Below are 23,198 nucleotides of genomic sequence, written 5' to 3'. Positions count from 1 at the left end.
CTTCAAAAACTACAAAAACAAAAGAAACAAAAGTTCAGCGGGGCGCAAGGAAGAAAATAATGGAAACATCACAAAGGAGAGAGAGAGCAACATGTGCGCCAGTAACTTTATACCTGTAAAGTTTGATACCGCCCCCTCTTTGCTCCCTATTGGTTTACAAGTTTTGAATTGTGACTTCTGAATGGTGGTCTTTACCATGTCTAACATTCATATCTAGCTTACTGGCTGTATTCAGTTTGTTGCATTGTCACATTTGTAAAACTGTTCTGCAAAACTGGCGTGTTCCCACAGTATACTTTCACAAAGACATTTTGAAAATCTGGAATTTAACTATTTTCTTGCAGAGGGGAATCAGATGCCACACAGGTTCTATCCCCGTAGAGGGTCCTAACACATGGAATCACTTGTTTTTTGTGAATTCTTAATGAAAGCGAAGCTGGTCCCTGAAACCGCACTCACCCACCGGATTACTTAAAGTGGCGCTTTGGCAAAATTAATTGGGGTGAACTAAGATAGGCAATTTGAAACATTACTATTTATTTAATTATTGCAGGTTTTTCAAGGATGTGGCCAGCCGAAACTATTGCAGCATGGGCGTAAGTCACGCTCCATTTCAAAAAACTTTAACATAAGGTTCAGGCCCTTCAGCCCTGACGAGTATCCAAATACAGCAGCGGGCACAAACCTGGACAAACTGGTGAGTATTCACCTGCCTTTTCTGATTGCTTCTTCTGTGTATCCATCAGTGGAAAATCATGTTATTATTTACATCTCTGCATTTCAGGTTACTGTCAATTATTGCTCCCACTCAGCAAACTGGGCGCCGAAGTCAGAAGGCGGCCATTTTGAGAATCCACAAAAGGGATCCTCAGATGCAGTCAGTGAAAACATTTTTTGAAAATAGAAAATGTTGGAACAACTCAGCAGATCTGGGAGGATCTGTGGAGAAAGAAACTGAGGGCAGATTTCAACCAAAAACTTTCTCAGTATCATTTTGGGCAAGGTTTGGTGGGGTGTTTCCCGTCAGCCTTTGGGTGACATCCACATTGGTATTGATCCACACTTTATGAGTCTTGGGGAATTTCTCCCCGGTCTTGTCCACACTTAGAAGGTTTTTCAACAGTGAAAAGCTGAACTCGCCAGGGAGACCGGTTCCTCAGAGATTGGGGCGCCATTTTGAAAGGGTGCCCTGATCTCTAAGTAAACGTGAGGGCCCCCCACATGCACCACCCATGGATAGTGTCACCCCCGCACAGATGGGTAATACTCCCACCATCCACACCCCCCCCCCCCCCCCCCCCAAGTCAATGGCGTCACTGAGGGCCTTCCGCTTTTCAGGATCCCCATCCGTCCACCCCGCAACCTTCATGAGGTCCCTAATTCCCCTCTTTCCTGGGCATGGACTCCTCAAGCCCCAACTCTTGGCAATGCCACCTGGGCACCCTGGCCCTTCCACCCTGGCAATCTACCTGCTAGCCTGACAGTGTCACCTGGACACCGTGGCAGTGCCAGGGCAGTGCTAAGGTGGACAGATGTCTGTGGGAATGTTAGTGTGCCACCCTGCATTGGCCCCGACCACCCAGGGGCCTCCAATGACCTAGGAGATTCCTCCAGGTGCTGTTACGTCTGGTCAACGTTTGTGTGGACCAGTACTAAATGGCGCCCTAGCGAGGTCTCCCAATTGAGGCCGCCAGTTCCCGGGCTCTAGGAGAATTCAGGAGAATCACCCAGTGAGAGCTAGATCAAGATTGCGATGTTCAATTGAATCTCTCCAGATGTTTCAAGCATCACAATTTTGTGAGAGACACCAAGTTGAGAGCGACAAACCGGTACATCATGTCCAGAGTTAATGCTTCGAGTCCAATATGACTCTGCTTTGGAACTGAAGCAGATATTTTCTGAGGAAGTACAAGGGGAGACCAATGAGGTTATATGGATTTTAGCAAAGCTTTTGATAAGGTCCAACATGGCAGATTAGTCACGAAAGTAAAAGCCCATGCAAACCAAGAGAAAGCTGGATCCAAAATTGGCTCAGAGACAGGAAGCAAACAGTAATGGTCAATAAATGTTTTATAACTGGAAGGCTGTTTCTGGTGGGCTTCCACAGGGCTCATGTTCACTTACTTTTTGTAAATGGAACAGTGGCAAATGGTGTTCAATCCAGAGAAGGGTGAGGTAATGAATTTAGAGAAGGGTAACAAAGCAAGAGAATACATGATAAATGGTAGGACACTGAGAAGTGTAGAGAAACAGAGGGACCTTGGAGTGCATGTCCACAGATCCATGAAGATGGCTGAGCAGCAGATAAGGTGGTCAAAATGGGCGGCACGGTAACACAGTGGTTAGCTCTGTCGTCTCACAGGTCCAGGGTCCCAGGTTCAATTCCTGGCTTGGGTCACTGTCTGTGCAGAGTCTGCACGTTCTCCCTATGTCTGCGTGGGTTTCCTCCGGGTGCTCCGGTTTCCTCCCACAGTCCAAAGATGTGTAGGTTAGGTGGATTGGCCATGCAAATTTAGTGGAGTATCCAAAATAAAAGGTAGGTGGGGTTATGGAGTTATGGGCGTAGGGTGGAGGTTTGTGCTTAAGTGGGATGCTCTTTCCAAGGGCCAGTGCAGACTCGATTGTCCAAATGGCCTCCTTCTGCACTGTAAATTCTATGAAAAGGGAAAGAGGATACTTGCCTTTATAGTAGAGGAGAAGAGCTGGACAGTCCATTTGGAACTGTCTACGCCACGAGTTAGGCCACAGCTGGAATACTGTGTGCTGATCTGGCCACCACATCATTTGAAATATGTGATTGCACTAGAGAGGGTATCAAGAAGATTTACAAGGATGTTGCCTGGTTTGGAGAGTTTAGTGATGAGGAAGGATTGCATAGGCTGGGGTTATTTTCTTTGGAACCGAGGAGGCTGAGAGGAGATTTAATTGAGTGTAGATAATAATGAAGAATCTTGATTTGATGGCTTACTCCCCTTGATTGATAGGTTCATACCCAAGGGGCATTTATTTAGGGTAAGAGGAAGGAAGGTTAGAGGGGATTCAGCAGGAATATCTTTCACCCAGAGGAGGGTGGGGAATTGGACCCATGACCCACATGGCAATGGACCAAGAACCCGAAACTGGGATTCAGCTGGATGGCTACTTGTTGGCTAGTATGGATATGATTGTAAAGCCCTCCTCTGTGCTGTAAATTTATATCTATGATCTGATTGATGCTAAATGGATAAGAAAATCATAGACTTCGTTGTTTTCTAATAATAAATTAGGGATTATCTTTTGATAAATTTGAAGTGATTGCATATTGACTGTTAGCGCTTCAGCAGATGCCCTAGTGATTCAAGTGTTCATTATGGGTTGCTTGACACCATGGTTTATCTACGCGCATCAATGAGATTATTGCCTCAGATCACTCTTGAGTGTTCAAAACTCACAGATTAACACTTGACAAAAATGGCATAATACTCATTATGCAAAGCTCAAATGTTGCTTTGCTGCATTTACCATCTAACCTTAATCAATCCATTGCACCAAGATTTTTTAAAACTGTAATTTTCAGTCCTGTATTGAAAGGAAGAGTTATGGATGGCTAGGCTAAGCAATGGAAGTTCTCTCCATACTGTTACCTTTTAATTTGATATGATGTGAGGAGAAGTGACAGATGTTGACCATTTCATTATTGCAGCTTTTTAAAGTTGGTGCACCATTTAAAGTTGGTGCAAAACTTATTTTCTAAGAAAACAGTGGACGGCACAGTGGCAATGCAGTTCTTTCATTTACTCTACAGCAGAAGTGACAACTTCTGGCATATAATGCAACCTAAAATTTGTTTCAGTTTGAGCTGACCGGAAAGTGGAGCTGAGTCCACAAAAGATCAGCCATGATCTAATTGAATGGCGGAGCAGGCTCGAGGGGCCAGATGGCCTACTCCTGCTCCTAGTTCTTATGTTCTTATGTTCTTATTATGATACAAAAGCTAGCTGCGAATGATGCAGTTAAAGTACGGTGCAACATATTGGGTTACTGGTGGGATGATTGGGAGCTGTTTTTTTTGTTTGATTTGTGGATAATATTATCCTATATGGGCGGTACAGTGGCACAGTGGTTAGCACTGCTGCCTCACAGTGCCAGAGACCCGGGTTCAATTCCGGCCTTGGGTCACTGTCTGTGTGGAGTTTGTACGTTCTTCCTGTGTCTGCGTGGGATTCCTCATGGTGCTCTAATTGCCTCCCTCAGTCCAAAGGTATGTGGAATGCCCCTTAGTGTTGAAAGGTTAGTTGTGGTTGTAGGGATAGGGCAGTGGAGTGGGATTGGGCAGTGAGTTCTTCGAGAGGGTTGGTGCAGATTTGGTGCTAAATGGCCTCCTTGTATAGTGTAGGAATTCTATGATTCCATGATTTGCAGGAAATTGTCATGATGAATGTATCCTGCTGCAGTCCACCCTTCCAGGTGTCATTGTTACCTTGAATCGGACTTACTGCTTCGACGCAGAGAATCGGAAAATACCAGTTGAAAACATAGCCAATTACTCCTCTCAGAAATGTGAGAAATGAGGTTGAGGGATGGTACCATTGATAATATTTAAATACCAGATGTACTTCAGATACCTGGGCAAATCTGGAAGTACCTTTCATTAGGCATTGACTTGGGTCTCCAGAATGAGCTCTGTACAATATTGCCCAGCAGTTAAGTTTGGATTTGCAGAAAGAAAAAGACACAGTTCATCAAACCTTTGGAGGAATCTAAGAAGGGAGGGGGAGGGTTGGGGTTGGTGGGGGGGGGGGGAGGTTGAGGAGGAGGAAGAGAAGGGTGTAGGGTGATGCCGACAATGCAGCATCAGCAGTGCACATTGCGCCCAGGATACCTGCGATGGCCCTGATTATTGCAAGAATCTCATTGATTCCACTAGTGCATATATCTAACAACTACAAACAAAAGCCACTTCAATACCTTGTCACGAACCACACTGATCGCATCTATGAGGGTTTCCCAACTGGAAACACTGGTCCGTGGGGTGTATAGGTTTGTTATTGGAATGGTATGGGGAGTCATGTGGAACCCCAGTGGACAGAGCCATCCCAGTCATCATGTAACAATTATTAAAGACAACTAGGGCGGCATGCTAGCACAGTGGTTAGTACTGTTGCTTCATAGCACCAGGGACCTGGGTTCGATTCCCGGCTTGGGTCACTGTCTGTGCGGAGTCTGCACGTTCTCCCTGTGTCTGCGTGGGTTTCCTCCGGCTGCTCCGGTTTCCTCCCACAGTCCAAAGATGTGCAGGTCACACTAAATTGACCCTTCGTGTCCAAACGTTAGGTGTGATTACTGGGTTGCGGGGAGGTGTGGGCTTAGGTTGGATGCTCTTTCAGGGGCCGGTGTTGACTCGATGGGCTGAATAGCTGCCTCCTGCACTGTAAATTCTATGAGTTCTATAAACAATCAAATTTCTCTATAAATTTCAAAAGGTCCATCTATATGATTGTCTCGCTGGGTTGCTGGCAAATTAAATCTCAAAATTTTGTAACATTGGTGCCTGGTTTAAAGTCGTCTTGATTGTTGAATACTTCTGTTGATGACGATTTCATTTCCATGAGAATTATTGCACCAGCTTCTCAAGGCCAATTCTTCTTGCAATAACACGGTTCCTATACCAATATCACTAGCATCCACCACCGGTTTAAATTGCTGGTCAGAATTGGGTGCAGCTAAGACTAGGTTAGTCGTAAACGGTTGAATGCCGCGTGGCAATACTCCGTCCAGTTAAAGTGCTTGTTCTTCTTTAAGAGTTTTGTGCTGCTACCACACTGCTGAAGTTTGGCAGAATGCTCGTGCCCAGAAATCTTAAAATCTTTTTTCTGGTGATGAGTTTTGAAAAGTCCCAAATGTCCTGTAGTTTTGCATCTTGTGGTGCCATTTGACCAGGTCCCACTATGTGTCCCAGATTTGGGTCTTAGCAAATTCACTTTTTGCTGGTTCGATCATCTTCGAAGCGGTGAAACAGTTCCTTTTGGTGGTGTAAATGCTCTTCCCTACTCCGGCTGAACACCACTAAGTCATCAATGTATACAGTACAGTGACTCAATCCTCTGTTCGGGAGCTGCTGAAAAGTGGGAGACGTTCTTCGTCTTGACCAGCATAACTTGGAATGTGATAGGGCCCACAGAATCTAGCTTTCAAGAGTTAGCCTGACACAGATACTAACACTAGCACTCTCTTTCCCGTTCGAAAATTATGGCAATGATTTTGAGCCTTCTCTGCCTGTAAGTGGTGCGGGGTCAAAAACGTGATTCTCTCCAGCGTGATTGGCTTTTGGAATGTCCACCACGCATGCCCCCTCCCCCACCCAAGCCAATGGAATAGAATAGAATCCCAACAATGCAGAAGGAAGCCATTCGGCCCATCGAGTCAGCACCACCAACCCTTTGAAAGACCACACAACCTAAGCCCCATCCCCCGCCCTATTCCTGCAACCCCACCCTAAGGGGCAATTTAGCAAGGCCAATCCACCTAACCTGCACATCTCATGGCCAGGGTTTGCCTCAGCCATCGGGCTAGGGACACCCATAGCCTGTAGTTTTAGGGATCAGCAGGACTAAGGGTGAGGATATCTCCAACAATGGGGACTATTATCTCAGCATTAGTGTGGTGCCAGCGGTAGGTTTCGGTGATGGTGCGCGATTCCATGGGCAAGGCTCTTAAGCTATTGGCCGGACTTTGCAGTAGAACAATGCTAACTTGCATTGAGGACAGAACAATGTAACTTTCATCCTCAGTGATATGTCTGACTCCTGCCTGACAAAGAGCTGAACACATCCTGCCAATGAATGGGCTTATCTGCTGGGAGAGAGGGTGCGGAGGCAGTAGCAGCGTGCCTTCACTGAGTTATTAGTGTGGGAGCAGGCAGGGACATAGCACCATGAAGTGACAGGGTGGAGGATCTGATGGTGAACAAAGTGATGTTTATTTACAAGTGCCTTTTTACATTCATGAGTTAACTTAACTAATGCCTATGTTCACCTATGCCCAGCAGGTGCCTACAATTTCCTACTCTTCCTCATCCTCACACTCTTTCTATCTGTTGGTTCAGCTGAGGTTAAGGTAGTCTGCTGCCTTCCACCCCGTGTTGCCGAAGATGATTTTGGCAGGTGTTCTCTGGGAGTCCTGGATTTGAGGGTCTGGGCATACTCTTCAACAGCACAGGTACTGCAGTGCTATCCGCCTCAGTATGAGGGGCTGGATGTGTGTTGCTCACAGAGAGGGGTTATCAGATGAACTGGACACCCCCAGAGGCCCATGGGTTGCGCTCCTGCTGATCCCCTTCCTTTAGGTTCCCAGGGGCCCCTGTGATCCTCCATGGGATAGAGGAGCAGCTCTAGTGAGATCAAGGCATTGTCCTCTGGCACAGATACTTGGGGATTGCTGCCAATCTTCAGCCATGGAAGTCATGCCCTCAGTCATGGAGTGGACATCCCGCGCCATGGAGTGCAAGCCCTGCACCAAGGTCTCCACTGCGTCCGCCACCTTCGCAGTGTTGGCCTCATAGCATTGCATTGACATAACCTCTCCTTGGTCGGAAGACGATCAGATTCCTCCAGTCAGCCTTGCAGCCTGAGGAGTGATGCTGTCATCCTTTCCCGATTCTCATGACTCAGCCTTTGCAGTTCCATCAGCTCGGGGACAGCCGGACCTAGGGGTACGTTATTGGCTAGGGGCTCAGCAGTGTCCAGGACCACAGAGTGCTGGATACCTGGGACGTCCCTGCTCCACCTGCTGTGAGCTGACCATAACATGTAAGAAGTCAGCCACTTGGCCCATTGTGCCTGCCCCACCATTCATTGAGATCATGGCTGATCCGATCACTCTGCTTTCCCCCGCTTATCCTCCCTTGATTCTTTGACTGATTAAAAACGACCCAACCAGCTCTCTGCAATAAAAATTTCCACCTATTTACTACACTCAGAGAAGAAATTGCTCCTAATCCCAGTCTTAAATGGGCGACCCCTTACTCTTTGCTTATGGCCTTTGTTCTTGGACTCTCCCACAAGAAGAAACACCCTTTCAGCATCTACCCAGTCAAGCGCCCTGAGAATCCCGTACCAGCCTCCCCGGACAGGCGCCGGAATGTGGCGACTAGGGGCTTTTCACAGTAACTTCATTGAAGCCTACTCGTGACAATAAGCGATTTTCATTTTCATTTCATTTCATCCTATATGTCTCAATAAGGCCACCTCGCAATGTTCTAAACTCCAATGAGTACAGCCCCAACCTTCTCAACCTCTCCTCATAAGAAAATCCACCAGGAATCGGTGCTGGGACTTTTGCTGTTTATTTATTTATTTATTTATTTTTAAAAATAATTTTTATTAAGGTTTTCACAAAATATAAACAACAAAACAATATGAACAGAATAACCATTGTAAAAACCCAAGAACAACACCCACCCCCCTACAAAGCAACTACTAAATCGAAAACAAAAAAAAGCCAACAGAAAGGAAAGAGATAACACACGCCACATCCCAAAAACCCATGCACACACTTCTCCCTCCCACCAAACCCAGTCCTCCCCCCCTCCACCCACCACCCTCAACATCGACCTTGCTACCCCCTTCCAAAATTCCCCCAGCGCTGGGCATGCCCAAAATATATGGGCGTGGTTCGCTGGGCTCCCCGAGCACCTAGCACACCTGTCTTCGCCCCCGAAAAACCTACTCATCCTCGTCCCAGTCATGTGGGCCCGATGCAGCACCTTGAACTGTATGAGGCTAAGCCTCGCACAGGACGCCCACGTCCCCTCCTCAATCTCCTCAGCCAGCTCCTCTTCCCATTTACCCTTCAGCTCCTCCACCGAGGCCTCGTCTACCTCCTGCAATATGCGGTATATGTCCGAAATCCTCCCTCCTCCAACCCACACCCCCGAGAGCACCCTGTCCCGTACCCCACGTGGGGGCAGCAAGGGGAACCCCTCCACGTGCCACCTGGCAAACGCACTAACCTGCATGTACCTAAACATGTTCGCCGGGGGGAGCCCAAACTTTCCCTCTAACTCCCCCAGGCTCGCGAACCTCCCATCCACAAACAGGTCCCTCAACCTCCTAATACCTACCCTGTGTCAGCCCAGAAATCCGCCATCGATGCTCCCTGGAACAAACCAGTGGTTCCCCTGTATCGGGGACTCCATCGAGCCCCCCACCTCTCCCCTATGCCGTCTCCATTGCCCCCAGATTTTGAGGGTAGTCGCCACCACCGGGCTTGTGGTATACCTCGTAGGGGGGAGCGGCAACGGCACCGTTACCAGCACCTCCAGGCTCTTGTCCACACAGGACACCATCTCCATCCTCTTCCATGCTGCCCCTTCCCCGTCCATTACCCACTTACGCACCATCGCTGCGTTGGCAGCCCAATAGTACCCACAGAGGTTGGGCAGCGCCAGCCCCCCCCTATCCCTGCCCCGTTCCAAGAACACCCTTCTCACCCTCGGAGTCCCAAGCGCCCACACAAATCCCGTAATATTCCTGTTAACTCTCCTAAAAAAGGCCTTCGGGATAAGGATTGGAAGGCACTGGAACAGGAACAAAAACCTCGGGAGCACTGTCATCTTGACGGACTGCACCCTACCCGCTAGTGACAGCGGTAACATATCCCACCTTTTGAACTCCTCCTCCATTTGCTCCACCAACCTTGTGAAGTTGAGCTTGTACAGGGCCCCCCAGCTCCCAGCCACCTGGACTCCTAGGTACCTAAAGCTCCTCCCTGCCTGCTTCAGTGGGAGCCTACCAATCCCCTCCTCCTGATCCCCCGGGTGCACCACGAACAACTCGCTCTTGCCCAGGTTGAGCTTATACCCAGAGAAGCCCCCAAATTCGCTGAGAATCCTCAATACCTCCGGCATCCCCCCCATCGGGTCCGCCACATACGGCAACAGGTCGTCCGCATAAAGCGAAACTCTATGCTCCTCCCCACCCCGCACCACGCCCCTCCAGTTCCCTGACTCTCTCAACGCCATGGTCAGGGGCTCAATTGCCAACGTAAAGAGCAAGGGGGACAGGGGCACCCCTGTCTCGTCCCCCGGTACAGCCGAAAGTACTCCGACCTCCTCCTATTCGTGGCTACACTCGCCATCGGGGCCTCATAAAGCAACCTCACCCAACGGACAAACCCCGCCCCAAACTTAAACCTTTCCAACACCTCCCACAGATACCCCCACTCCACCCTATCAAAGGCCTTCTCCGTATCTAATGCCACCACTATCTCCGCCTCCCCTTCCACAGCCGGCATCATAATGACATTGAGGAGCCTTCGTATGTTGGTATTCAACTGCCTTCCCTTCACAAACCCCGTCTGGTTCTCATGAATGACCCCCAGCACACAATCCTCTATTCTTGTGGCCAAGATCTTTGCCAGCAGCTTGGCATCCACGTTTAGCAGCGAGTTCGGCCTATATGACCCACACTGCAGAGGGTCCTTGTCCCGCTTAAGGATCAAGGAAATCAGCACCCGTGACATAGTTTGCGGCAAGGCCCCCCCCCCCTTGCCTCGTTAAAGGTCCGGACCAACAGGGGGCCCAACAGGTCCGCATACAGTCTGAACCCCCCCCCCCCCCCCCCACCGGGGGTTCAGACTGGTACAGTTCCCCATAAAATTTCCCTAAAGACCCGATTAACGTCTATCCCCCTCCGCACCACCTTCCCAACTCTATCCGTCACTCCCCCAATCTCCCTGGCCGCGTCTCGCTTTCGGAGCTGGTGTGCCAGCATCCTGCTCACCTTCTCCCCATATTCATACACCGCCCCCTGTGCTTTCCTCCACTGAGCTTCCGCCTTTCTGGTGGTCAGTAGATCGAACCTGGCCTTAAGGCTACGCCGCTCCCCCAGCAATCCCTCCTCCGGAGCCTCCGCATATCTCCTATCCACCCTCACCATCTCCCCTACCAATCTCTCCCTCTCCCTCTGCTCCCCCCTCTACCTATGGGTTCGGATGGAAATCAACTCCCCTCTAATCACCGCCTTCAATGCCTCCCAGACCGTCCCCACTCCCCGTTATCGTTGGCCTCAAGGTACCTCTAAATACACCCCCGAATCCTCCCGGCCACCTCCTCGTCTGCCAGCAGCCCCACCTGCAAGCGCTAGAGCGGACGCTGGTCCCTCTCCTCCCCCAGCCCAAGGACCACCCAGTGCGGGGCATGATCCAAAATGGCAATGGCAGAGTATTCAGCATCCTCCACCCTCGAAACCAGCCCCCTGCTCAGGACAAAAAAATCAATCCTAGAATAGGCCTTATGCACGTGGGAGAAAAACGAGTACTCCCTGGCCCTTGGCTTCGCAAACCTCCAGGGATCCACCCCTCCCATCTGATCCATAAACCCCCCCAACACCTTAGCCGCCGCCGGCCCCCTACCCGTCCGGGACCTGGATCGGTCCAATGGGGGATCCACCCAACACATCACACATCACCCAGCTTACCCACCCGCCACACCACCGACCCCTCCCCACGTGGGACCCCTCCTCCTCCTTCGTGCCCATCAACTGGCCCTCCCACCTCATCCTCTCTTTCGGAGGCCTGCTGCTGCAGCTCCCGGATTGCGGCCCCCTGGGCTGTCTGAGTCTCCATCAGCTCTCGGGTGGTAGCCTTCAGCGACACCAGCAGCTCCACCTTAAGCTCCTGGAAGCAGCGCAGAAGAGTCGCCTGCTGCTCCTGCGCCCACTGCCTCAGCTCCTCGAGGCCTCCGCCGGCCGCCATTTTGTTTCCCTTCCCCCCGCTTTTCCAGGGGCGCTGCCACCGCTTTTCTGCTCACCCCACTCCTGGTTCGTGCCATAGAACCCTGGGGATCTACTGCAGACCCCTTCCCACGTCGGGAATCGTCGAAAAAGCTCCGTTGGGGACCCTGAAAAGAGCCCCAAAGTCCGTTTTTAGCGGGAGCTGCCAAACGTGCAGCTTAGCTCCGCCTAGCCGCAACCGGAAGTCCCCTTTGCTGTTTATTATATACATTAACGACTTGGGTGTGAATTTAGAAGGTATAATTAGTAAGTTTACAGATGACACGAAAATTGGTGGTGTTGTTGATAGTGAGGCAGATAATCTTAGGCTACAGACTGATATTGATCAGCTGGTAAATTGGGCAGAGCAAGGGCAGATAGAATTTAATCCTGATAAGTGTGAGGTGATACGTTTTAGGATCTCTAATAAGGGCAGGCTATACACAATGAACGGTATGTCCCTGGGAGTATTGAAGAACAAAGATACCTTGGTGTCCAAGTCTATAGATCCCTGATAGGATCTGATAGGGTGGTAAAGAAGGCATACAGAATGCTTGCCATCATTAACCGGGGCATAGAATATCGGAGCAAGGAGGACTTGGTACAAATTTATAAAACTTTGGTTCGGCCAAAGATGGAATATCGGGTGCATTTCTGGTCGCTACACCAGCGGAAGGACGTGATTGCTCTGGAAGCAGTACAGAGGAAATTCACTACGATGTTGCCTGGAATGTTTCAGCTATGAGGAGAGACTAGCTAGGCTATTTTGGTGGCCATTTTCCAAGATTCTGTAGGCTCTGGGACAGTTTTACAGATTAGAGGGTAGCTAATGTAACCCTATTATTTAAAAAGGGAAAAGATGGTGCGGGACAGAGGGTTCTCCCTCTCACTGTGTTCCTCATCATTTATGGTACATTATTTGTGCCTCCATTGTGAAGACAGAAACAAAGTATGTACTTAGTTGGTCAGTTATTTCCTTGATCCCCAAGATAAATTCCACTTTCTGACTGTAAGGGGCCTACATTTGTCTTCACTCTATACGTACCTTCAGAAGTTTTATAGTCGGTTTTTATGTTCCCTGCAAACGGACTCTCGTACCCTATTTTCCCATTCTTAATCAACTGCTCCCAATCCTCAGGTCTGCTGCTTTTTCTGGCCAATTTGTATGCCTCTTCCTTGGATCTAATACCATATCCATTTACATCTATTTGCACGATTAATTCACCCACTTTATTGTGAGTGCTCTGCACATTGAAGCGCAAAGCTTTAAGGCTTGTCTTTTTAACTTTCCTTGTCCTATTCCCATTATTTTTCACTGTGGTCCTGTCTGTTTGATTCTGCTCTTTGGTTTCTCTGCCTATCACTTTTCTTAATCCCGTTTCTGACTTTTGTTACTCCTCTTCTGACTTCTTGCATAGGCTTCCATCCCCCTGCCATTTTCCATTAAACCCTCCCCAACCACCCGAGCAAATTCTCCCCCAGGACATTAGTCCCGGTCCCACCCACGTTGTACCCGTCCAGTTTGCACTGGTTCCATCTCCCCCAGAACCGGTCCAAATGTCCCAGGAATCTGAAACCCTCTGTCCCGCACCATCTTTTCAACCACATATTCATCTGATATATCCTGCTAATGCATAGAATCATAGAATTTACAGTGCAGAAGGAGGCCATTCAGCCCATCGAGTCTGCACTGGTCCTCTGAAAGAGCACCTCCTTCCATCCCACAACTCCACCCTATTACCTCAACCCCATCTAAACTTTTAGACACGAAGGGGAAATTTAGCATGGCCAATCCACCTAACCTGACATCTTTGGACTGTGGAAGGAAACCGGAGCACCTGGAGAAAACCCACACTGACAAAGGGAGAATGTGCAGACTCTGCACAGACAGTCAGCCGAGGCCGGAATTGAACCCAGGACCTTGGAGCAGTGAGGCAGCAGTGCTACCAATGTTCCACCATGCCGTCCTGAACTCTGACTGGCACATGGCACTGGTAGCAATACTGAGATTACTACCATTTGAGGTCCTACTTTGCAACTGACTTCCTAACTCCCTATATTCTGCTTTTAGGATCTCATCCTTTTTTTTAACCTCTGTCATTTATACCAATGTGTACGACAACCACAGGCTGTTCATCCTTCCTGAAGCCACTCTCGAGACATCCTTGACCCGAGCACCAGGGAGGCAACATACTATCCTGGAGTCTCATTTGCAGGAATAGAAATGCCTATCTATTCCTCCTACTATTGAATCCCCCATAACTATTTCATTCCCAACACTTTTTACTCATCCCTTATGCATCTTCACTGTGATGCTGACTACTGGATACTATTACCTATCTGTTCCCCTTACAATTGAATCGCCTATAACTATATCTCAGGAAAAGTCTCTGGCTATCCACTCTATCCATGCCTCTCATCACCTTGTACACCTCTCTCAAGTAACCTCTCTGCCTTCTTCGCTCCAGTGGGCAGCACGGTAGCACAAGTGGATAGCACTGTGGCTTCACAGTGCCAGGGTCCCAGGTTCGATTCCCCGCTGGGTCACTGTCTGTGCGGGGTCTCCACATTCTCCCCAAGTCTGCGTGGGTTTCCTCTGGGTGCACCGGTTTCCTCCCACAGTCCAAAGACGTGCAGGTTAGATGGATTGGCCATGATAAATTGCCCTTAGTGACCAAAAAGGTTAGGAGGGGTTATTGGGTTACAGGGCTAGGGTGGAAATGAGGGCTTAAGTGGGTCGATGCAGGCCCGATGGGCCGAATGGCTTTCTTCTGCACTGTATGTTCTAAGAGGCCTAGCTCCCTCAACCTTTCTTCATAAGACATGCCCTCCAGTCCAGGCAGCATCCTGGTAAATCTCCTCTGTACCCTGGCCAAAGCATCCACATCCTTCCTATAAAGAGGCAACCAGAACTGGACACAATATTGCAAGTGTGGTCTAACTAGAGTTTTATAAAGCTGCAGCAAAACCTTGCAGCTCTTAAACGCAATACCCCTGTTAAAGAAAGCCAACACACCATACGCCTTCTTAACAACCCTATCAACCTGGGTGGCAACTTTGAGGGATCTATGTACATGGACCCCAAGATCCCTCTGTTCCTCCACACTTCCAAGACTCCTGCCTTTAACCCTGTATTCAGCATTCAAATTCAACCTTCTAAAATTAATCACTTCACATTTATCAAGGTTGAACTCCATCTGCCACTTCTCAGCCCAGCTCTGCATCGAGTCAATGTCCTGCTGTAACTTGCAACAACCCTCAACACTATCTACAACTCCCCCAACCTTTGTGTCATAGGCAAACTTACGAACCCACCCTTCCACTTCCTCATCCAAGTCATTTATAAAAACCACAAAAAGCAGAGGTCCCAGAACAGATCCTTGCGGGATACCACTGGTCACCGACCTCCAGGCAGAATACTTTCCATCCACTATCACTCGCTGTTTTCTTTTGGCCAGCTAATTCTGTATCCAGACAGCAAAAACTCCCTGTATCCCATGCCCCCTAACTTTCTGAATGAGCCTACCATGGGGAACCTTATCAAATGCCTTACTGAAATCCATATACACCACATCCACTGTCCGACCTTCATCAATGTGTCTCGTCACATCCTCAAAGAATTCAGTGAGGCTTGTGAGGCATAACCTGCCCCTCACAAAGTCATGCTGACTATCTTTAATCAAACTATGTTTTTCTAAATAATCATAAATCCTATCTCTCAGAATCCTTTCGAATATTTTGCTCACCACAGACATAAGACTAATGGGTCTGTAATTCCCAGGGATTTCCCTATTCCCTTTTTTGAACAGGGGAACAACATTTGCCTCCCTCCAATAATCCAGTACTACTCCAGTGGAGAGTGAGGACGCAAAGATCATCGCCAACGGCGCAGCAATCTCCTCCCTCGCTTCCCGTAGTAACCATGGGTATATCCCATCAGGCCCAGGGGACTTATCTATCCTGATGCTTTTCAAAATTTCCAGCACATCCTCCTTCTTAATATCAACCTGTTCAAATCTATTAACCTGGTTCACACTGTGCTGATGAGCAACAAGGCCCCTCTCTCTAGTGAATACTGAAGCAAAGTATTCATTTAGGGCCTCCCCCATTTCCTCAAACTCTAGGCACAAGTTCCCTCCACTATCCCTGATCGGCCCTACTCTCACTTTGAGCATCCTCTTATTTCTCACATAAGCCTTTGGGTTTCCCTAATCCTTCCCGCCAGGGTTTTTTCATGCTCCCTTCTCGCTCTCCTCAATCCATTTTTGAGTTCCTTCCTGGCTACCTTGTAACCCTCTGGAGCCAAGTCGGATCCTTGCTTCCTCAACCTTACGTAAGCTTCCTTCTTCCTCTTGACTAGAAGCTCCACTTTTCTTGTCATCCAAGGCTCCTTCACCTTAACATTCCTTCCTCGTCTCAGTGGGGCAAAACTATTCAGCACTTGCAGCAAGTGCTCCTTAAACAATCCCCACATTACTGTTGTGTATTTCCCCAAGATCAATTTTTCCCAGTTTATGCTCCTCAGCTGCTGTCTCATAGCAGGACATGAAACTGTTTTGGTTAATGTGTTGTATTGTGCTCAAAAATAATCTATTCTTGGTTTTAAGCATCGCAATGCCATTAGGATTCATTTGAAAGCTCATTAAAATTAAAATGTACCGATTAGGAAATCATTAAGCTGCCTTGGACCTAATTAACTCCCAAGTTTTTATTTCTCTGTGGTCACTCACTGCAAACAGAAAATGATAAGTATTTTTTTTAAATCAAGAAAACATTATAGGTCACCACAGGTAGAAAGAAAACTTCTGGGTTTCACTTTGAATAGTATAGAATTGATGTTATTAGATTCACAGAAATGCAATCTAATCTTGTTCTGACCCAGCAAGCCAGTTGAAGCATTCTACATTGCTGCAAAGGATTAGGAATCACATTTGATCTCATTAACGCAATGAAATCACATGTGAGAACAACATATATTCTGAGGGTCTTTGCCCTCAGAGAACAGAAACATTTCTCATTCAGAATTTGGGGAATTTTGACGCTGTGGACCATCAACTCAGAACTAAGCTTTGAGGGAGATCAGTTTGCACCTTTTCACTGAAATTCTGATGTCAGTCATGCTGCAATGAAAAGGCCCCAAATATTTCACAGGGAAGAAGCTGGGGCCAAAAGCAGAGTGGGAAAACAATCTGATATTGGTAAAAACAATTCCTCAAAGATATATAAATTAAAGATAAATATGCAAACTTACATTTCATAGAATCATAAAATCCTTCTGCAGAATGAGGCCATTCGATCCATCGAGTCTGTACCGGCCCTCCGAAAGAGCACCCTACCTACATCCATTCCTCCACCCACCCCATCCTGTCCCCGGAAACCTAACCCTGCACATGCCTGGACACTAAGGGCGATTTAGCATGGCCAATCCACCTAACCTGCACATTTTTGGACTGTGGGAGGAAACTGGAGCACCCGGAGGAAACCCACACAGACACGGGGAGGAAAGTGCAAACTTCACACAGACAGTCACCCAAGGCTGGAATTGAACCCGGGACCCTGGAGTTGTGAGACAGCAGCGCTAAGTGTGGTATTGTGTGAAGCAAATAATGGCATGATGGGAAAACTAGTCAAGTCTTCTTGGTACAATTGAATTTAACCTAAGACACAGATTCAGAATACACATAGGCAGCATGTCCTGAGAGTCTAGATAAGGCTTGGAACTAGAAGTAGTCTTAATACGTAACAAGCTGAACAACTATTTCTTCCTGTTCCTAAACAACTTCTTCCCTTTCTTAAAACAAAGACAAGATAATGATATGAGACTCCAGTCCCCTAAAGGTCAGCAAGGTGACGCCATTGTAACGATTATTACTTATGTTTTACTTTCAGTCAAATTCCTGACCAAGCTGTATTCATGTTATCTTGATCCTATAATGTATAAAAATCATCTTATTCTTCTGTGAGATCGCAGACTTGGGACGGACTCAGCAGTTTGTAATTGACTGCTTTCCGACTCCAAGTATCAGCCATTTACTGCTAGCAGTCAGTTCTGATTCGGAAATAAAGTTCAGTTTTGCTTACCTACTGAATCATGTTTGTATTTCTCTATCACAGTCAAGACGCGGGGAAAATATAAAATACAACACTAACCACTGTGCTACCATGCCGCCCATTACATGGCAATATTGTTAGCGTGTTTTCCCACAGGGGCCGCAGCACACCATCGGCCACTGGAGGGACCGGAAGTGAAGTCTAGTGAAGTGAAGTGAAGCCAGTGAACCCATGGGGGGCGGGGTGGGGTGGTTGGTGGGAGGGGGGGGGGGGGGGGGGGCTGGTGCTGGTCGGGGTGACTTTGGTGGGGCTAGAAGATCCCAGCGGCAGGAAGCACAGGAAAATCCTGCTCATACTTCAACACATCTTGTTCTAATTGAATTGCCCTTTTCAACCCAGTAGGTTGTTAGGATATAGTTTCATTTAGAGACATCCATGGATATTCAGCAACAGGTTGCACCTAAGATAAATCTTCACAGATCTTTTGCTCTGTCCAGTTGACAATAAAGATTATCACGGTCTCTGTAAAAGGTTGCTACCAGAATTACAGATATATTCAAGTCTGTGAATACTGCATTGCTGAAAATCGACACATGCTGTTGAAACCTTTTGTCTTGGACTCATTAGGACAGATGTCAGAATGCCAGATTTCTGGGCGAGAAATAATTTGTGCTGCATGAGTAAGGATAGGTTGCCAAGTTAACTCTTATTGGTGGAGCTATTGCCATGGGGAATGCATCAGGGGGCTAGAGGCTACTGTCCCCATATTGCTGCTAATTCAATAAAGGCACAATGCCTGGACATGTTCAATTTGCCTGCAGCAGAGAAGATCATGTCTGTGATTATATGTAGCTTCCAGCAAGCATAAGTGAGCCACATTGAGAGCCTGCCTGGTGATCGTAAATCAGTTGTTAGTGTAATTCTTAGCGCACTCAGGATTGTTCAGCAAATGCTGGATGTTAGCTTCTCATGTTAGACATTATGTTCTGAGTTTTGTAAGCATAGGCTGGTTGATCAGGAAATCAGGATGTCCGTACCTGGCAATGCATTGAGATACCTGCAGCTCTACGCCAAAAGATTGCTCATATCTTGAAAATAGGACCTGAACCATTCGCTCCCAATGCAAGCTTGATATCAAAAGAAGGCACTTGAAAGCTATCAGATCATTGCTCGCTGTGTATCGTGCCTACTCACAGATAGATCATATCTGCCACTTCTGGGCGTGAAAAGTATCCAGTTCATTCAAATTGGGTAAAGGTATCTCACAAATTTGAGCCACAAGTGAAGTTAATAGTTTCATGCTGCAGCAGAAACACAAGTGGGATTTCCCACTGACAGGATGCTGCTCACAAGCCTAAACCTTTTTCTGCCTGACACACAAATGACTCATGTGGCAAATGAATTTCAGTGTTGGTGTGATGTCAGGTATTTAGGCCATTTAGTCAAAGGATTGACAGGTCATATCAAACAGCACACCCCTTCAGCTGTTGATAAGAGGCAGAGTACTGACCGTACCCTGGTGGCAATGCCAGGGTGCCATCTTTCCCAAAGGGCATGCACCTGGTGGCCTCCAATTCTCTGGGAGACCCCTGCACATGCCATTCCACATTTGTAGAGACCGGTGCTGAACAACACTCACCCAAAGTCTCCTAGGCAAAGGAAATAGATTCCACACCTCAGGTAATTCAGGAATCTGCACATTAAAGTGAGTCTAGCTGTCTCACTTTAATATGCAGATGTGCTAAAAAGTGATCCCGCCCACAATGGGCAGGATTTACTTTGCAACATCTCGCGGGATCGTGGCTTTTATCGGCCACGCTACACCACATTGAGCTGCTTTTCCTGTGCGTTGTGGCCATTAAATTGTGCCCCTAATGTCTAATGTTAGGTGATATTCTGTGATTGGACAGCACTTAATGAAGAATCCTAATTATGTGCAAAATGACATTAACTAATTGAAGATTATAATTTGAGCTCACAATGCAGCTCACTTACGCTTGCTGGAAGTTACATATATTCATATGCAGGGACCTGTCCTCTGTAGGAGGTTTATACCCAGGTATTGCACCTTTTAAAATTAAACGTTAATTTAATGGGGACAATAGTCTCCGGTGCATTCCCCGTGGTAACAACTCAGTCAACCTGCCAACCAATCAGTACCCTATTTTCATGCAGTATAACATTTACAGTGCAGAAGGAGGCCATTCAGCCCATCGAGCTGTGCCGGCTCTTGGAAAGAGCACCCCACAAGCCCACGCCTCCACCCGATCCTCGTAACCCAGTAAACCCACCTAACCTTTTTGGACACTAAGGGCAATTTATCATGGCCAATCCACCTATCCTGCACGTCTTTGGACTGTGGGAGGAAACCGGAGCACCCAGATGAAACCCACGCAGACACGGGGAGAACGTGCAGACTCCGCACAGACAGTGACCCAAGCGGGAATCGAACCTGGGACCCTGGAGCTGTGAAGCAACCACTGTGCTACCATGCTGCTCACTAATAAATTTGGTATTCTTGCTCCTGTCCAGATGAATGCAAAACAACAATCTTCATCAGCATGTCTCCTTTTTCAGCAACACTCAAGTTCCGTACTACCAAACAACTATCTATAACTGCTGTAAATCCATTGGTTGATATTGTTGCAACTCAGATCCATTTACTGTTCAATAAATCTGTTCAATAATTCATGACCTGTTGCATGGATGGTTGTCATAATAATAAATGCTGGTATTGTTGATTTTAAAAGTATTGCATTTTATTGGAATGGTAATTCCAATGCACGTGGCGCAGTGCCCGGGACCCAGGTTCAGTTCCGGCCTTGGTTGGGTCACTGTCTGCACGTTCTCCCCGTGTGTGCGTGGGATTCCTTCGGATGCTCCGGACTCCTTCCATGGTCCAAAGATGTGCTGGTTGGGTGGATTGGCCATGATAAATTGCCCCTTAGTATCCAAGGATGTGCAGTTTAGGTTATGGGGTTAAGGGGATAGGGAGGCTGGATGGGTGAGTGGACCTAGGTAGGGTGCTCTTTCAAGGGGTCGGTGCAGATTCAGTGGGCCGAAGGGTCTCCTTCTACACTGTAGGAATTCTATGATTCTGTGAGATCAAATGAGGCGATGTGGTGTAATAAGTGCATCAATAGAGTGTATTCTCCTCAATCAATCCCATCAAACTACTTAGCTATTAGGCAGGGAATGTCATCCCCTGGATCGTAGAGACCACAGGCTCATCTCTGGGAATGACCGAAAACTTTCATTCCCAAAAACTCTGGAGTAAAACCTCAAAAACATAAATCTGTTCATCTTGTTGCAGGGGCCAGGTCCAGTGAGTTCAGGCAGTTTCACTCAATGTCTGATGTGAACAATAGCTACCCAAAGTGGAAATATTTACCTAGCTCTAACACCCCTCAATTCGATTTGTACGAACTTCATTAAAAAATGTAAATTGAAAATTAACTATAGTTAAACTTAATAGCAGAAATAAGGGATCAAATTTGGGAAGCAGTGGTATATACATGAGTATAGACAAGGTAATAGAGGAAGCTAATAATATGGGAAAGTATAAAAAGACCATGACAATGACAAGAATGGACAGAGAGTACAAACCTTTATTTTAGAAAATATTTTATTGAGGCATTTATAATTTTAACAATTTTCAGCATCAAATATCAACAAAAAGAAATCACAACAAACGGGCGGCACGGTAGCATTGTGGTTAGCACAAATGATTCACAGCTCCAGGATCCCAGGTTCGATTCCCGACTTGGGTCACAGTCTGTGGAGTCTGCACATCCTCCCCGTGTGGGCGTGGGTTTCCTCAGGGTACTCCGGTTTCCTCCCACAGTCCAAAGATGTGCAGGTCAGGTGGATTGGCCATGCTAAATTGCCCTTAGTGTCCAAAATTGCCCTTAGTGTGGTTGGGGTACTGGGTTACGGGGATAGGGTGGGGGTGTGGGTTTGGGTAGGGTGCTCTTTCCAAGAGCCGGTGCAGACTCGATGGGCCGAATGGCCTCCTTTCTGCACTGTAGATTCTATGAACACCACCCCCGCCGCTGGAAGAATAATAAAGGAGCTTATTATCTAAATGGTGAGAGATTGCAGGGTTCTGAGATGCAGAGGGATCTGTGGGGCGTCGTGCAGGAATCACAAAAGGTTAGTTTGCAGGTATTGCAAGTAATTAACAAAGCTAATGGAATGTTCTCATTTATCACAAGGGAAATTGAATGCAAAAGCACAGAGCTTATGCTTCAGTTGTACAGGACATTGGTGAGACCACATCTGGAGTGTTGTGTACAGTACTGACCACCTTATTTAAGGAACGATGTAAATGTATTGGATGCAGTTCAGAGATGGTTTACTAGACGAATACCTGGAATGGATGGGTTGGCTTATGAGGAAAGGTTGGACAGGTTAGGCTTGTATCCACCGGAGTTTAGAAGTGTAAGAGGTGACTCTATTGAACCATATAAGATTATGAGGAATGGATGTGGAAAGGATAGTTCCTTTTATCAGAGAATCTAGAAACAGGGGTCACTATTTAAAAATAAGTGGTCACTCATTTCGACAGAGATGAGGAACAATTATTTCTCTCAGTGGATTGTGAGTCTTTGGAATTCCCTTCCTCAAAAGCGGTGAAGGAAGAATCTTTGAAAATTTTCAACGCCAAGCTGGATAGATTCTTTATAAGCAAGGGCGTGATCGGCCGTGGGCAGGAATGTATCTTTGAGGTTAAAATCAGATCAACCATGATCTCATTGAATGGAGGAGCAGGCTCCTAAGGCTGAGTGGCCTACCCTAATCTCAGGATAGATGGTGCGAAAAATAAATGTTTATACTGCTGAAAGCAAGGTCTGCTCTCTGAAAGCCTTCCTGCAGGAGATGGAGCAAACACTCGGAAATTTGGCCTTTGAATATATTCATCAGAAACTGAATTTAAACTATCCAAGCTTAGTTTTTAACGGCTCCTGGAGGGAAAAAACTTTTACTGTGTCTGTCTACACTCTATTCAAGCCCATTACACCTACTGGTCTCCTGATTATGTGAGTGAAATAAATTACCAATTTGAATGAATAGGATTGACTGGAAGGATTTCCTTCATTGTCACCTGGGAACTACTTGATGAGAAAGATCAAAGTTACACAAAGTTTACAAATATCCACCATGCTCTGAAACAGCTCTCAGATAAATGATGTTTATTTTTTTAAAGAACATTCATAAAAATAAAGAGGTAACTATTTCCTGATACCATTTAATTTAATTTGTCTGAGCAGTTCAAAATAAACTGGCACGAAAAATGGAATGTAACAAGTTTTTTTAATTCAGTGGCCAGACTTGACTCCCCAATGATAATAGCTACCCCCAATTGATCCCCCACCCTGACATTGCAATCATAGCTTC

At 47.1% G+C, this 23,198-nt stretch overlaps 1 protein-coding gene across 2 annotated transcripts in view; it reads left to right on the top strand.

Moving 5' to 3' along the window:
- Positions 1–23,198, top strand: part of gpc6a (glypican 6a) — a 1,200,543-nt gene that overhangs the window by 1,097,082 nt on the left and 80,263 nt on the right. For both annotated transcript variants that reach the window (XM_038818782.1, XM_038818783.1), the window contains exon 6: positions 554–697. In XM_038818782.1, the coding sequence (XP_038674710.1) occupies positions 554–697 (144 nt within the window). The remainder of the gene's footprint in view (positions 1–553; positions 698–23,198) is intronic.

This window comes from Scyliorhinus canicula, chromosome 14 (genome assembly GCF_902713615.1).
Source record: "Scyliorhinus canicula chromosome 14, sScyCan1.1, whole genome shotgun sequence".
Taxonomy (NCBI): domain Eukaryota; kingdom Metazoa; phylum Chordata; class Chondrichthyes; order Carcharhiniformes; family Scyliorhinidae; genus Scyliorhinus; species Scyliorhinus canicula.
This window is presented reverse-complemented; position numbering and strand designations above follow the sequence as displayed.